The sequence below is a fragment of the Callorhinchus milii genome, unplaced genomic scaffold (assembly GCF_018977255.1).
Source record: "Callorhinchus milii isolate IMCB2004 unplaced genomic scaffold, IMCB_Cmil_1.0 Scaffold16, whole genome shotgun sequence".
NCBI classification, from domain to species: domain Eukaryota; kingdom Metazoa; phylum Chordata; class Chondrichthyes; order Chimaeriformes; family Callorhinchidae; genus Callorhinchus; species Callorhinchus milii.
The window spans coordinates 8206656-8222329 of NW_024704757.1; the positions used below are offsets into that span (position 1 = coordinate 8206656).

The following is a 15674-nucleotide window of genomic DNA, read 5'->3' on the forward strand; positions in this document are numbered from 1 at the left end:
ACTGAGGTGCACTCAGTCTGTTCAGGTGGATGTTAAAGATCCAATGAAACTGTTTGAAAAGAGAAGGAAAGTTTCTCCCGGTGGACTGGCCAACTATCCTAATAAAATCAGTCATTCACTTTTTTGCTGTTGGTGGGCCATTGCTGTGTGCAAATTGGCTGTCATGTTTGCCTACAAATACCCAGTTATTACACTTGACAGCAATTACAGGTGGGGAGATTTGAGATTTTTCATTGTTCGAGGCACTGTTTCAAATGCAAGGATTATTATTGGTGGTATTTTAGTATTTATGAAAGGATATCCATTCAATATCCTTTCATGCCCAGTCACCTCATCACTGCATCAAGCTTTTTCTTAAACCAATCCAGGATTCTTCTTCAGCCACCCTTCCTGGTAACCCATTTCTAGGATCATTATCCTCTGTGTAAAGAAAGAATTCCTGCTATTTTCCCTGGCATCTACCCATACCACTCAACACGTGGTATGGGTAGATACCCCCTCATGCAGGGTAGTGTCCCAGAGCGCTTGCCAATGGCAGTGCATGACTCCGAGGAGGAGGTGACCGTAGGCACAGTCGAGTAGGAAGCAACCTGAAAATGGGGAAGGGGCAAGGCGGAGGGATAGAGGAAGAGTGTTCCAGAGTTTGAACCACTTAGTTCAAGAGAGCTCTCTTGAACTAAGCGTTGAACGTGGTGCGACTGTGTTTGTTTCTATCGCAGAAACACAGCTAGAACCGCAAACAGTTAAGACCTTGAAGCACTCTTCCGCCTTGCGTCTAGGCCCACTGCCATTCCTAATTTTTTACACTTCTGACTTACAACAATTTCCTTTGCAAAGTGACAGCGTTATTGCTGCCGAGCCACATATCATCATGTTACACTTGGAAGTGCGGCTTAGTTATCAACAGAATGGCCAATGCACAGGATCGACCCCCAAAATATACAGTTAATTTACTTCACCATATATACTGTGAAGCGCTCTGAGACCTTTCGGAGACGTGATAAGGCGCTGAATCAAATGCAAGGATTATTATTATTTATAAATGCAATGACTGTATTTTGTAGGTGAACGTAACAGCCGATCTGGACGCAGAAATGTCCCACAAATAGCCATGAAGTGAATGGCCAATTTTATCGGGGGATTTGTTGGCCAGGACGCCTGGAGCCATGGGACCTTTAACTCCCATCTGAACAGGCAGACGGGACCTTGGTTTAACATTTCATCCAAAGGACGGCACCTCCAACAATGCAGCGCATGCCACATTGAAGTGAAGTGTCAGCCAAGATTGTGCATTCAAAGTCCTGAGATAGGGCTTGAATCCACAACCTTCTGACTCAGGCGAGAAGATTGCCAACTGAGCCAGGCGGACAGCTGGTAATGTCAAACAAACAGCTACGAAGTGAATGACGATGGGGGTGGAGGAGAGCTTGCAGTGTTCTGTAACTACATTACTCATGTTAGTTAACAGATTGGAACACATTGTTGGATGCCACACATTCTACCCAATACAGGGTTCATTTCATTTCTTAATCCACAACTGTTTGTGGGACACTGCTGTGCGCAATTGGCTGCCGCGTTCGCCCACAAATATACAGTCAATTCACTTTACAGTGTATTCTGTGAAGCGCTTTGGGACGTCCTCACGACGTGAACAGCGCTATATCAAATGCAAGGATTATTATTATTATTTATTATTAATAGTTTTCAGAGTTGAGACAAGGGCCCAACTGTTGGACACTACCCATTCACTACTCACTGGGCACTTTTTGCTTACAAATACACAGTAGCTAACACTGATTTCTGCAAAGTTTCCTTGAGACAAATCGGGGGGATTTGTTGGGTCAGTATAACAGGAGAAAGTTCTCTTTTCGAATAGAGCCATGGGATCTTTAACACCCACCTGAAAAGGCAGATGCAACCTTGGTTTAGTCTCAACCAAGGTCTCAACCAAGACTTGGTTTAATCTCAACCAAGATCTTTGCAAAGTGTCAAGTTGCCTTAAGATTTTGCAAGGATCATAGTCTAGGCTGATATTCCAGGGGTGGCTTGCATTGCTGAAGGTGCTGTCCGTCAGATGAGCCATTAAACCAAGGTCTTGTCTGTGCCTGTTCAGGTGGATGTTGAAGATTCCATCAACTACGTGAAACGAGAATGGAGTTTCTCCCTATGTCCTGGGAAACATTCCCCCAAATCAATTTTGGTAACTCACTTCATTGGCTGTTTGCTGTGCACAAACTGGCTCCTGTATTTGTCTATAAAATTATAGTAAATCCTACAAAGTACTTTGAGACCTCATCCTGACGTGGAAGGCACTGTATCTAATATGAGGATTATTATTATTACTCATATTACAAATCCCTTTGTGGATCTCACAGCTCAGACTGCAATGACAGAGCCCGCCCCGAACCCAGCAGAATCGTGTGACTTACTTCATCGGTTTAAACAGTGCTTGTCCATAGTTCTGGAAAGTCAGGATGAGTTTCAGTTGTGTGCCCCCGGACTTCATAGCTGTGTGAGAAGAATAGGACAATTAATGACACACCCAGTGGAGACTTCAGTCAAAGCCAGAATAACAAAAGGTTTCACATTGTGGTGTAACATTTGTGATGTTTCATAACACGTTCCTTATGCAACTTAAAAGATTTAGGCAAATGTTGTAAATTTACTCCTTTCCTTCCTGCACTTGTAGCAGTGTTTGTGACAGATTGTGACAGCAGCAGTGACAATAACAACAACAAGTTGCATTTATATAGCGTCTTTCACGTGGGGTAGCGCTCTGGAGCACTTGACAGCTCCAGGTACCAGCACTGTAACCCACTCTAATGAGGAGAGATTATCACTAACCCATGATTCAACTCCTAACCGTCTAGGCTGACACTCCAGGGTGGTGCCCAGTTAGGATGAGACATTAAACCGAGGCCTCATCTACCTATTCAGGTGAACATTAAAGATCCCTGGACACTGTAGGAAAAGAGAAGAGTTTCTTCTGATAACCCGACCAACAATATTGTTTGTAGGACATTGTTGTGTTGCGTGCAAACTGTCTGTCTCATTGTCTACAAATACACTACATGTGACAGAAATTCCCTGTGAAATACGTTTGAGATATTTCGATGTTATAGGCGCTGTATCAAATACAAAGCATTATTATCATTATTGTGGTCATAATCTAACCTCTTGATTTAACTCAGCCTTGTCCTACACTTCAGCCTGGCAATGCACATCACCTTTATAATGTCAATACAATGACTACTATGTCTGAAAATATACTCCTTGCAGGGGTGGGATGGAGAGAGATAAGTAGGAGCTTCCAGGGGTTGAACTACCTCTGAGGAGAAACAACTGTCTCATTTGGGTAGGAATCCAGGGCATCATTGATGGTTGACCAGCCTACCTGGCCCACTGGTGAGATTTGGATGGGTGGACATATCCTCAAATCTGCGAGCCAAAGCCTTAGTGGACAATGATCCGAGCTGAACAACTTCTGAGGATTAATGGGTCACCCACAAAGGGTAAAGTTTGCAGTGTTTCCTTGTGTTTACACAAGGAATGTATTATCAAAAACCGCAAGCTTTACTCCTAAAGAAGTGGTGGCCGTTTAAAGAGCAATCGCCAAACTGGCTGTGAATGTCCATCGAAACCCCTGGTGATTGGTACCTGGAACGTCTGGACAGCAAAGAGTTAAACCTGCCGATCTCTGGGTGCGGCCAGTACCTATTTTATTGGTGGCCGTAATGGCTATTCTATTTTCTGAACCTGTCACTGGCTGTTTGCACCAGTCTCTCGCCTTCGGGCAACGGAGAACAAAGACTAGTATGTTTTAGTAGGCACTAATGTAAAACAGAAATTGCTCTCGCTTTTCATCCTGTGACATTGAAGTGGAGGAAGCATGTGTCATGTTTGTCTCAGAGCCAAACAGCTTACTGGGGTTTGGAGACACCTGAGGCTGGCACCAGATGGTAATTCTTCTCTCTTTCTCTTGGGGGAGCATTCTCCAGCCCAGATCTGCTCATGCCAACCACGGGCGCCATTTGTTTCTTATGGTCTTCCTCACTTGGGGAGGGTGCTCAGTCGTTATTCCTGCTTTGCCCACAGTCCTGTCACGCACACAGTAGAGCGTAGACGGGAGATTGGACAAAACTTTCAGGGATGGGGATGTCAGTACGGCCTCCCTGACAACAACCGGATTAAGTTATCCCTTCCGCCTTTCTCTCCCATCATTGTTCTGCCTGTCCTGAGCCATCCCCCCACACTTGCTGCTGAATTTCCCCCCCACCCACACACACAACAGCTGAGCAGTGCACGTTGATGGGAGTTGCTGATATTTATGATCTCTGATTTCTCAAAACAACTCCTCTGGGTTCTGCTTCAACTATTATCTTCTGTAGCGCGTTCTACATCTTGGACCGTCCTCCCGACGCTGAAGGGGAGAGAACGTATTACATGTAACTTTGTACTGTAATTTGTACTGTAATAATCCTGTGTGTGAAAACATTCCTCCAAACCACTCCCTTTACTGATCTGTGATGGTCTTAAATTTATACCTCCAGTTACTGACTTGTCAAGCAATGGAAATATTCTTTCCCTATTTACTTCATCAAAACTCTTCGAACATTTGAGCGTTTTAACCTTCTCTGTTCTAGTGAAAGCAGCTCCATTTCCTATGGCCTAGTGACCTTCCTTCCCGCTGGTGTACAGCATCCTATGTTCCTTATATTTCTATATCAAATGCAAGAATTATTACCATCATTATCGATTTTGTTGAAAATTGCCATGGCAGAATTTGAAGTCTTGCGAGCATTTTCGTCTTGGAATAATGTACATTACACTTATTATTCTGGTTCCTCAATGAGTTTCAGATCCCTGCAGCCGAGAAAACCAAGGGTCACACAAAGGTGCCAACGAGGCTCAGTCAGTATCACTGTCTGTCAGAAGATTGTGGTGTCAAGCTCCACGTCGGGACTTTGAACTCGTGTAGTCCAGGCTGCATTATTACAGCTGCTGTCCATTGGATGAGATACTGAACCAATCTGCTTGTCCAGGTGAATGTTTAAGATCCTACGGCACTACTGTACTCATATAGAGAAACGAGTTTTGTCCGATTCCCTGGCCAAATTGGTTATTAACTTCATGCCTGTTTGTGGGACATTGCTGTCTACAAACTGGGCTACAACGATCACCTACAAAATGCAGTAACCACAGTTTACAGTAAAGCCTGTCAAGCACTTTGAGACATCCCCTTGACCTAAAAGGCCCTGTACCAAACAAGGATTATGACTTATTAATTTGTGTGCATGATCCAAGTGAATGGAAAAGGAATGCTATGGATCTGGTTGTATTTAAAAGGTGTGCTGTACTATCGCCACTCTACTAACTTTGTACAATGTCACTTGTACAGTGTCACTGCCTATCTCTTTGGGTTTGTGAAAGCAGAAAGCCCCTGTTCGGGCATTTTCCAAACCCAGATTTATGAGGAATTTGAGTCAGACATCTTGCTGGCTACGCCCCAAATCACACATTAAGATGCCTTGGAAATACAAACTAAACTAGTATTGCTCCAGCCTCTGGGGTAAGATAGTTGTGAGTTTACTGTAAGATAGTTGTGGGTTTACTGTAGCTCCATGACGTCAAACCGAGGTCCTGTCTGTTCATCTGATGTGTGTTAAAGATTCCGTAATGCTGTGGGAAAAGAGAAGTGAGCTCTCTGTGCCCTCATCAACAGAAGAACAGATGCAAAGGGGCAGGAGTTACAGTAATAGCTCATAGTCTTTTCCATTCGTGCCATTTCCAGTTTACATTGGGCCCATCAAAACAACGCACCTTCTCTTTCTCATGCACACTCCTAATGTTATCATAATAGGATGGAATGAGAGAAAGGGAAAGATTGTCACATGCAGAAGCTGTTTTCGGAAGCTCTAGTGTCTGCTGTAACATTTTCCTGTTACTTTGTTTGAATACCAACCTTCTGGTGTGTGGCTTAAATCCAATCGTCCATCATCAGTAATGATCGTCTCCAACAAAGGGGCTAACAACGGGAGGGCCACAAGGATGGCACCTATGACTGAGGTAACTCCTACCCTCCTTGAACCTACCAATGTTCAACTACTCAACACATGTGCTATCAATCACCACAACCTACCTTGGTAACTACTAACCCCACCACTGTGTGGAACTCCCTCCCTCAACTCCTCCACCATGCTTCCCCCGTCCCTCGCGCCCCCATTCCCCCGGCTTCTCTATCTGTCTTCAAAAATCACGTTAAAACTTGTTTGTCTGTCTCCATGCTCCCGTGCACCCCCATCCCCCCCACCCCTCAGCTCCAAGACATTAGCCAAAGTGAAGGGCCCATATAAATTCAAGTAGAGGGATGCTTAAACTGGAGTGGACAGATATTTAAGAAATAAGGTGATTAAAGGGTAAGGATACAAGGAGAGGAATGGGATTTTAAAAAAAATCTACTTTTTATACGCTTGAGATCACTTTCGGAACAGACAAATGTTCCTCTGTTGAACGCCATTCTGGCACAAGTCATGAATGTACGTGACTCTGGCCCACACCAGAGTTGATGACAGAGGGGCTGAAATTATTCAAAGGTGCAGCCAAATTGCTGAGTGATGGCTGTGAGTGAGCCAAGGAGTGAATGTGCGAGGCTGTCCCATTGACCCAGAGATTCTTCCACAGAGTCACTGCAGGAAGATGAGAACAGGGCTTCCCAACTTATCACTGAGCTCAAATCACTGTCGAACCAGCCTTGCTTATAATTGAGGCCTCAACAGAGGTACCAGATGTATGATGTTCAGCACAATGCTTCTGGAGTAAGATTGTCTCCAATCTCCAATGGAGTCCAAGTTCATGGGTGTCGTGGAGAGAAGGGACACAGCATTCCCTGGTCAACAATCCCCGGATAAAATTGGTCATTTACTTCACGGCTGTTGCTGTGTGCACATCAGCCACAAATGCACAGTCACCGCACTTTACTGAGAGGTTTTCACATACAGTAATAGATATTATAAAAATCGTATGTCATTGAATCACAGACGAGATGAAAGTATTTCAGCCCATCTGATCTCATCCCTTCAGAACACCCATCTTCCCATCCTCCTATTACAGCAACAAGCTATTGCTTAAATGAACCCAATGTTTCGGCCTCAACGGTCCTTTCCTGGCAACTTGTCCCACCACCTCGATCATGCTTCTGTGCAAAGAAGTACTTAAAAGAGACGAGGAGAAGAATGCAATGTTTTTCTATTCAGTTTCAAATACGCCACTCAAATCAAAACCAAAAAAATGACTTCTGGAACATGGATTAGTCTCAAGTCACAGGAAACACAAAGGCCTCTTGGCTTCAAATTGCCTTTTCAACTCCAGTTTATATTCTGAGCTTGTGGATCCAGACTGTAGACAGCAAGCGCTGAAAAATATTTTTTTCCCCCTCTTGTAAACAAACTCCCTCCTGCCACTGTGGCAACCTAATTCTGGTGCGAGGCTGCAACTTCCCGAGAGTGAAAAAACATCTACTACAGTGAGTCACGTCAAAGCAATGCTGCCACCAGGCAGACTCCCCTTCCAGTTACGTGCAACATGACCCAATGCGAGACTTGTGCCATTTCGAAACCCGACAGTGTACTTTGTCAGGCAGAGGAGCCAAGGCAGAGAAGAGAGACATTGATCGTACTTTTGTCTCCTAAACAGATCGAACTCTTACAGGCCTTTTTGTAGCAGGACAGAAAATAGACATTTATGTGACAGCATCGCAGTCTTCTCAACAGACAGATGTTTTACCTACTTGTGTCAGTGCACTAGAGCAGGGCTGCCTGTAAAGAGACCAAACTGCTACCTATTTCTTTCTGGCTTGGAAGAGGCAGACAGTTCAACTGTGGTGACTGGTGCTCAGCCAAATCCAGCCTTTCCTTAAATATTTTGTTTTTGAGCTCTGTGGTGATACTGGCAAGAAGACAGTAGGGTTTGGAAATGTGTGTGTCTGCACATAACTGAGACCACTGCAGCAATGAGTATCCGTGCAAATTTCAGTGCCAGAATGGCCATATTACATAACTGTCTGCTTCTGAGAAACAATATAACGTATAATATTTTTGGGACTATAGTCCCACAATAATAATAATAATCTTTTCATTGGGTATAGCCTCTTACACATGGGGGGTGGGGGGGGGTCTCAAATTTACTGGGTTTACTGTAGTGATTGCATATTTTGATCGTGAAACCTACCACTTACTGTATAAGATTTCAGGTGTACTCTCAGACTAATAAGAGTATCTCCAACTCTGGAGATAAGGCGATTGAGGTGCATCCTGATAAGAGGTGTCTACAGTTATGAACGGGTTCAATAAGGTTGCCCGAATCTTCACACCCTCTTATGCAGCTGCATATCTGTCAACATATGATACTTGAAAGTATTTCAGAGTTACTTTCTCAATCTCAGGACCCATTGTGTATTCGACTTCCTTCAGTACTGGGAATTATCTTGATCTCCGAATTTGTTAAGATCCAGGTGAGCTAGCATGGGCTATATAGGATCTACAGCCCCGAAAATACCCCATATCAGGAACATAGGAACTTGGAACAGGAGTAGGCCATTCAACCCCTCGAACGTGTTCCGCCATTCTATTAGTCATGGCTGATCTGTACCTCAACTCCAATTACCCGCCATTGCCCCATATGCCTTGATACCCTTACCCAATAAAAATCTATCCACCTGTCTTGAAAATTTTAATTGATCCAGCATCCACAGTCTTTTGGGGGAGAGAGTTCCAGATTTCCACTACTCTTTGCGTGAAAAAGTGTTTATCAGTGTTTATAACTCCACACCAGCCAAGCCCCAACACTCCTAAACCCTCTCCCCATTCTCCTCTATTCTCCTCTTTCGTTATGTATCAAGTCCTTAACTGCCTAAACTGTAGTTGACTCTGGGTTTTCCACAGGGATGTTTCCATTTACTGTTGTCATGTACTAACAGCCCATAAGTGAACCACATTCACACATACAGAAGCTCTTAATAAAGAGGATGGAAAAATCACCTGTAATCCATGTTTGGTTCATGCATTATGGTCGCCCAGCCTGCATTTTAGATCTCGCTATTGTTGATTTCTGGCTGACTGCAAGAAATATGTCTCAAATAGTAGAAAATATCTTTACTTGTCATGTAGAAATGCGGGTCCCAGGGCTAACCCTTAAGAGCATCATGCAATCACTGTGTGGGATGAGATTATACTCTTGACTCCCACTTCCTGGTTTGTCACAGTGTTTATAATGCAGTCAGTGTCAGTCTCAGCGGGCTCCGATCTGCTTCACATCCCCCGCCTCGCCCACCCCACTCTGCCCCTACCCTCTGGAACTCCATCCCGCAGTCCCTCCACCTCACCACCTCACTTGCCTGCTTCAAGACCCATCTCAAGACCCTCATATTCAACTGTGCTTTCGATCACCCTGCTCCCCCGCCCCCCCCTCACCCTGCCCTCCACCTCCCCAATCCTGACCCCCAGCTCAAGTTGGAAATTCTGACTGTCCAGCGCCTTGGGACGTCGTTCCGACGTGAAAGGTGCTACACAAATGTAATTTTGTTTTTGTTGTTGTCTTCGGTTGCCTGTAGCACGCCTAACAGATCCTTTTATTTTTTTTAAAAAAAACATTCTAAACATCTGATCAAGGTGAGACAAAAAACGTTTGATTTGCTAGAAAATGTTTTAAACTAAAAGTGTTCAAAGAGAATGCTGATCAAAAAATAGAAGGAAAAAAAGGGGTGATAATAATAATAATAATAATAATAATCCTTGCATTTGATATAGCGCTTTTCACGTCGAGAGGACGTCCCAAAGAGCTTCACAGAAGCCACTGTAAAGTGAATTGACTGCATATTTGTGGGCGAACGCGGCAGCCAATTGCGCACAGCAATGTCCCACAAACAGTCGTAGATTGAAAATGACCAATTTAGTATTATTTTTGGTTTTGGAGGGATTATTAGATAGGTAATATCTTTAAACTAATAATCCTTGCATTTGATATGGTGCCTATAACATCGAGAACATCTCAAAGTGCTCCACAAAATTCCCGTGAAGGCAGTGACTGTACTTTGTAGGCGAATGTCACAATCAACTTGCTTTATTTTAATCTTTGTTTCCTTTTTGTTTATTTTTGTTGGTTAGAGTTGATATTAGAATAACAATAATAATTCAAGCATTTGGTACAGTGCCGAGAATGTTAGAAAGTGTCAAAGTGCTTCACAGATGATTATTATGAACTAGTATAGCTATCAAGTGTAGTGACTGTGTGCTTGCAAGCAAATGGATCTACCTAATCTTTCTTTACTAACTCCATCCTCATACACCGCCTCTCCTCTTTACTTAATCTTCGCGGACCTGCCCTTGCTTGGATCGAATCCTATCTCTTTCACAGTCTCCACTTTGTTGCATCTAACGGTTTCCCCTCCAGCCCCCGCACTGTCACATCTGGCGTCCCCCAGGGCTCTGTCCTTGGCCCTCTGCTCTTTAATATCTACATGCTCCCCCTTGGTGAATTCATCCGCAGACATGAGGTCAACTTCCATATGTATATGGATGACACCCAACTGCCTCCACCCTCAACTCCAGGACCACTGGTGTCCTGACGGACTGTCTGTCGGACATCAAGTCCTGGATGAGGGCAAATTTCATACAGTTGAATGTGAGCAAGACTGAGGCCCTCCTGTTTGGCTCGCGCCAGCGCCTCAGCACCTCAGGCTCTGACAGCATCAACCTCCATTGTTACACAACTCAACTCACCAAAGCCAGTCAGGAACCTCGGTGTCTTGTTCGATCCTCAACTGTCTTTTCTTCCCCACATCCAAGCCATGACCCGCTCTGCCTTCCTTCACCTCCGTAACATCGCCCGACTCCGCCACTACCTCACCCCTCAGGCCACTGAAACTCTTGTTCGTGCCTTCATCACTTCCAGACTCGACTATGCAAACGCTCTGCTTGTCGGCCTTCCCAACTCCTCCCTCCACAGACTGTAGATAATCCAGAACTCTACAGCTCGTGTCCTCTCCCGCATCAAACTCCGTTACCCCATCTCCCCCACTCTCGCCCGACTCCACTGGCTCCCTATCCTTCAGAGGATCCAATTCAAGATCCCGTTCCTCACCTACAAAGCCCTCCATGGCATCGCCCCACCCTATCTCTGCGACCTCCTAACCCCCTACCAACCCGCCCGTTCCCTCTGCTCAGCCAGCTCCGGCCTGCTCCACGTCCCCCGCCCCGCCCGCCCCACCATTGGCGGGAGAGCCTTCAGTCACTCTGCCCCCAACCTCTGGAATTCCCGCCTCAAAACCCTCCTCTTCGACCATGCCATCGGTCATCCCCCTTCCCCTCCCTGACCCCAGCTCGGGTCTGAAATGCTGTACACTGTCCAGCGCCTTGGGACGTCCTCCCGATGTGAAAGGCGCTATACAAATGTAATCTTGTTGTTGTTGTTTATATTGGTTTATTGCTATTTGTAAGTCCATCAGTCCATTTGCTAACAAATACACAGTCACTGATAACAATAATAATCCTTACATTTGATATTCACACTTTTCATGTTGGGGGAATGTCTTAAAATGCTTCACAGGATGTATTGTAAAGTTCTGTGACAGTTTTGTAGGCAATATGAACTGCACTTGATAGAAATAGCCTGGGAAGCACTTTGTTAACAAATGTCAACACATAGCCTGCTTTTTTAGTGTTTTTGAACAACACCCTGCATTATCTACACAGCCTGGTTGGTTCATAAAGTCAACAGTGAGATAGACCTGCCAGAAAGTTAAGAGTTAAATAAGCACGGCTTTGAAGGCTTTAATCAAAGGGCTTGTGTCACTTCATTGGTGTATTTGGGACATCGCTGTGCGCAAACTGGCTGCCGGGTTCACCCACAGATACAGATTTGCAGTAAATCCTGTGAAACACTTTGAGACGTCTCGACAAAGTGATAAAGCAGAGTGGGAGTCAAGAGTGGTGAATTGTATAACCCTGTCCCACAGAGTGATCGCACCAAAATTCATCTAAGATGCTCTTAAGGGTTAAAAAAGGAGTGTTTTTTGTCATCCAGTAATGCGTCAGACAGCATTGTATGAAATACAAAGATTCTAATGATTATTTTATGATATGTTTCTCATTAGATGTCCAGAAACAAAATGACTAAATATAAGGTATTCCTAAACAATCAGTTGTAATAATAATAATAATCCTTGCATTTGATAACAGTTGTTAATACTGAAAAGCCTCAAAGCGTTTCAAAGGTAAATGACGTCAAGTGTAGTGACTGTCTGTTTGTTAGCCGATGTGTCAGTCAATTTGCACACTGCAAGTTCCCACATTATGTGAATGCTGGATTAATTATAGGACTGCTAGCTAGGACACCAGGAGACACTTCTTTCTCTTTTCCAATAGTATCATGGGATCCTTCATGTCCACCTGAACAAGGGGACAGCGCCATGGACAATACAGTGCTCTCTATTGTACCGAACTGGAGTGTCAGCCTACACCAAGAGCTCGTATAGTGAATCCTTATCACTTCAGTAACAATCCCCACCTTCCTTACCGGATTCATATTCTATCCATTACAGAGATGTACAAACCAGTTTCCATCATCAGAAACCACAGGTCTAGGAAATACACAGAGCCAACTATTTGAATGAATAAAGATCGCAGGTGTGAGCTGTGTTTAAATGAATTGTGCCCAACCAGAAGAGGGAGTGAAATTTAAAGCGTATCACGAACACATTCGATGTGATAATTGCTTCATTGGATATGTTATGAAACCCTGCAAGTTTCACCCCATCTACGCATGTATCATATCCACACTGCGCCTGTAACATGTGTCTTAATAATAGTAATAATAATAATCCTTGCATTGATATAGCGCCTCATCACATCATTGAGACTTCTCAAAGCACTTCACAGGGTACACTGTAAAGTGTAGTGCCTGTGTTTTTTGTGGGCGAAACACAGCAGTGTCCCACAAACAGTCAGGGATAGAGTGACCAAATTATTATTATTTATTTATTTTTGGAGGTAATATTACCCCCGGAAAAGTGATCTGCCAATCGACTAACAATTGGGTTCCCACTTACTGCTAGGTACAACAACAAAATTACATATGTATAGTGCCTTTCACATTGGGAGAATGTCCCAAGTCGCTGGACCATCAGTGTTTCGGACCTGAGCTGGGGGTTGGGATTAGCCAGATTGGAGGGCAGGGGGGAAGGAGGGTGACCAAAGGCACTGTCGAGGAGGAGGGTTTTGAGACAGGTCTTGAAGGAGGCAAGGGAGGGGGTGAGGCGGAGGGACTTGCGGGATGGAGTTCCAGAGGATGGGGCAGAGTGGCAAAAGGCCCTCCTGCCAATGGTGGGGTGGGCGAGACAGGGGATGTGAAACAGGCCAGAGCTCGCTGAGTGGAAGGAGCGGGCAGGTTGGTAGGGGGTTAGAAGATTGCAGAGATAGGGGGGAGCAAGTCCATGGAGGGTTTTGAGGACCAGAGTCTTGAACTGTATCCTCTGTGTGATGGGAAGCCAGTGGAATCAGGGGAGGATGGGGGTGATAGGGTCACGGAGCCTAGTGCAGGAGAGGACATGGACTGCAGACTTCTAGATAATCTGCAGCTGTGGAGGGATGAGGTGGGGAGACTGACAGGCAGGGACTTTGCGTATTTCAGCCTGGATGTTATGAATGAGTGTATGAGGGCCTCGGCGGCCTGCGGTGTGAGACAGTGTGAGACTCGCAGGGCGATGTTGTGGAGGTGGGGAAGGCAGAGCGGGACATGGCACGGATGTGGGGTAGAATGGATAGTTGAGGGTCAAACAAGACGCCAAGGTAAACAGAGGCATGTGGAGTAAGGAAACTTGCCTAAGGTTTCGCCCTGCCCGGGCATTGAGTTCTCTCGCTTGTGAGATGGGTGCTCTAACCGATAAGCTACAGGACTCCACAACTTGTCTTTGTATGCAGCGGAGATTTGAGCAATAAACGAACCTAACAGAGACTGGGCTGTGCTTTGCTACCTAATAGCAATTGATATCATATGTTCAATCTTATTAGAGACTAACTTGTGTGTCTAGCCTTGCCCAGCTCACTAAACACAGCCAACTCAAGTGTTAACATAACCATAAGCAGGTTTTTTTTTAGCATCTCTCGTCTGGGACATCTGACTTGCTTAAATTCGTTCCTTTCCCCCAATTCAAGAAAACATCAAGCTCGCCCTCAGGACATGCAGATTTATTAAAAAATAATGATTTAAGACAAAGAATATTTTTTCAATGAGAGATCCATAATCTCTGGGTTGCATCTGCTGCAGGCAACCATTCATAAATGATCTCATTACAAACCCAGTGACAATGACAAATGACACTCGCTACTGTTCTCAGTCCAACAGCACTGGGGGAGCTGGGCAGGCAAAGAGGATAAGGTTGGGGGAAGTGAGTAAGAGAAAACCGTATCCTCACCCACGCTGGAGATCCTCTGAGTGACTAGATCTTGCAGCAAAGCTTCGATAACAGGGTTGTAGCGAGAATACAATTCATATCGATTGATCCCAATGTGGAATTTCAACCAGTTGGGATACGAGTCTATAGGAGTGTCTCCAGTGGGTATAAAGTCCTCCTCGGCATCATTTGTCCTACAAAAAAATAAGAGTTGGATTTATTTGTCAGACTGTGGCTTCCCACACTTTCCTTGTCAACAGATAAAGGGCTAAAATAAGGCCTGTCCTGGTTCCGTTCTCGCCAAAATATATATTTTTCATTCACATTTGAAGTTATATTTTCATGAGAATTGATTAAGCATGGACCAATTTTAAGCTATTTGTGTTGACTTCTCCATTCACTCTACAAAGAGACAGCGAGGGAAAAGATAGATAGAAGAGATATAGAGGAGAAAGCCAGCGAGGACAACAACTTGCATTTATACAGAGAACAGTGGGGCAAAAGCGAGGGAGAAAGGAGAGTGATAGAAGAAGGAGGGGGAAGAGAGCGCAGAGGGAATAGAGGGGGGGGGAAGAAAGAGAGAAGCACAGGAGAGGGAGGGTGGAAGCTATTCCAGATCAGCTATTTCGCCCACAAAATATACAGTCAATTCAATTTGCAATGTATCCCGTGAAGCGCTTTGAGACATCTCAAAGATGTGATAAGGCGCCGTATCAAATGCAAGGATGATTATTATTATCGGAATAGTTTCCAACTCTCACCATCTCACGTGTATTGAAGGAATAATGTGATGAGATCTATGCAGTAATAACGTGCAGCACACCAACCAATCGCCAGTGTCTCTTGACCAGGGGGTCAGGCAGAGTCTCACTGCAGACTGGCAAGCTATAATCTCGGTATAATCCCTGTAATCTCGGTTGGCAACCCCTAGTTATGGGCGGAAACATGGCCCTGTTGCCTTGCACTAACGCACAGCCCATTGCTCTGTGGCGAAATGATAGGTAATATCTTTAAACTAATAATCCTTGCATTTGATATGGTGCCTATAACATCGAGAACATCTCAAAGTGCTCCACAAAATTCCCGTGAAGGCAGTGACTGTACTTTGTAGGCGAATGTCACAATCAACTTGCTTTATTTTAATCTTTGTTTCCTTTTTGTTTATTTTTGTTGGTTAGAGTTGATATTAGAATAACAATAATAATTCAAGCATTTGGTACAGTGCCGA

The 15674-nt window shown here is 44.6% G+C and overlaps 1 protein-coding gene across 1 annotated transcript in view; it reads right to left on the bottom strand.

The window, feature by feature from the left end:
• The window catches only part of LOC103178688 (FAM20C golgi associated secretory pathway kinase), a gene marked incomplete at its 5' end in the record, with an annotated part of 28762 nt that extends 14117 nt beyond the window's left edge, over window positions 1-14645 (bottom strand). The window contains 2 exons of the mRNA XM_007893557.2: window positions 2430-2508; window positions 14468-14645. Coding sequence (XP_007891748.2) covers window positions 2430-2508; window positions 14468-14645 — 257 coding nt within the window. The remainder of the gene's footprint in view (window positions 1-2429; window positions 2509-14467) is intronic.
• Between the last annotated feature and the right edge of the window lie 1029 nt (window positions 14646-15674).